The 1,328-nt window shown below is 38.5% G+C and overlaps 1 protein-coding gene across 1 annotated transcript in view; it reads left to right on the top strand.

The window, feature by feature from the left end:
- Window positions 1-1,328, top strand: part of LOC107093922 (serine/threonine-protein kinase N2-like) — a 41,087-nt gene that overhangs the window by 11,293 nt on the left and 28,466 nt on the right. The window contains exon 4 of the mRNA XM_015389270.1: window positions 1,142-1,259. Within this exon, the coding sequence (XP_015244756.1) occupies window positions 1,142-1,259 (118 nt within the window). The remainder of the gene's footprint in view (window positions 1-1,141; window positions 1,260-1,328) is intronic.

The following is a 1,328-nucleotide window of genomic DNA, read 5'->3' as shown; positions in this document are numbered from 1 at the left end:
TGAAAATGTTTGCTGCAGAAAAAAGAGCTGTACTTTTGACACCAATTTTTTTCTAATTTGAATAAGGTGGGGGGGCTGGTTGACCTTTTGACCTTTACATTTTCATTAATATCTTCAAATCCAAAGCAGAACAAATGAAAATCTTTGATGCACAAACATTTGACACTAATTTTGTCTGATTTGAAGAAGGTGGGGGGGCAACTTCACTTATGTCTTTTGGATTCATGGCCCAAGACACACCTGCCGCTTTGTTTACAAGCTGGCACCGCGCTGCGCTGAATCGTGTCACAGGCTATCATGCAAATCTTTGTTGACAGGAATGTTAAGATTTATTGTTTATTATACAAATAATACAAATTCTTACAGTATATGAAAACACAAATGTTTTTTTTCTACCTCCTGCACACCACATTAAAATAAACAAACAAAACAATCCATCTTTTTGCATTTTAATACATTTTTGAAAAAGCTCCAGGGAGCTGCGGGTTGCCCACACCTGCCCTAAATCATCCATTATTGTTTTGTTTACCCTCAGTTCCCATACGTCATGTTTTGTCTAATGAATGCATCAATAAGTTTCACTACAGTACAGACATTTTTTTTCCATCTGTGTCTACTCTTCATGCATCTCAACAAATATATCCTTGAACTCCTTCCTATTTTTGTCTTATTCCACATGTTTAATCTCATTTCTAATCTGTGTATACCTTTTATATAAACCTGTGCTTAGAGAGAACCGTCCTTTCAGTTAAGTTTTCCGCTATAATCTGGAAAATTAATTAATCACCTTTTAAAACGGAAATAAATTATAAAAAATATTTTAAAGCTGCATTGCTCTCAACAATCGATAAGTGCCGCTGTTTTAGTTTCCTCAACATTTTTTTTTATTGCTATATTTTTCCAATGAGCTGAATTTATCTTTGTGCAGTTTATGGAAGGTTAGCAGCCTTTTTTTCAACCAGCTGACCATCAGTGCACAGCAATGGGTGTGGGAGGGGCAGCCCAGCATTGCTCTCTGCTTCATAGAGTCAGAGAAAACTCTGGAAGTCTTACAATAGGATTCTGACCGAAGCTAGTTTGGTTTCTTTTTGCTTCTCTCTGAGTGGATCAGAACCTTGACTTGATACGTTTTTTGTTCCAGGACCGGAAGATGCTCGCCACGGCCCAGCAGATGTTACAGGACAGCCGGACCAAAATCGAGCTGCTGAGGATGCAGATCATTAAAGTCAGCCAGGCCCGAGAAGGAGGCGGGTCGATTGGTAAATCCAGCAGCCGACGGGTCCAAACTGAAGCTTTATTATGTTCTGGATTCAATTCAGTTTATTTCT

The sequence above is a fragment of the Cyprinodon variegatus genome, unplaced genomic scaffold, assembly GCF_000732505.1.
Source record: "Cyprinodon variegatus isolate N-32 unplaced genomic scaffold, C_variegatus-1.0 Scaffold453, whole genome shotgun sequence".
Lineage (NCBI taxonomy): Eukaryota > Metazoa > Chordata > Actinopteri > Cyprinodontiformes > Cyprinodontidae > Cyprinodon > Cyprinodon variegatus.
This window is presented reverse-complemented; position numbering and strand designations above follow the sequence as displayed.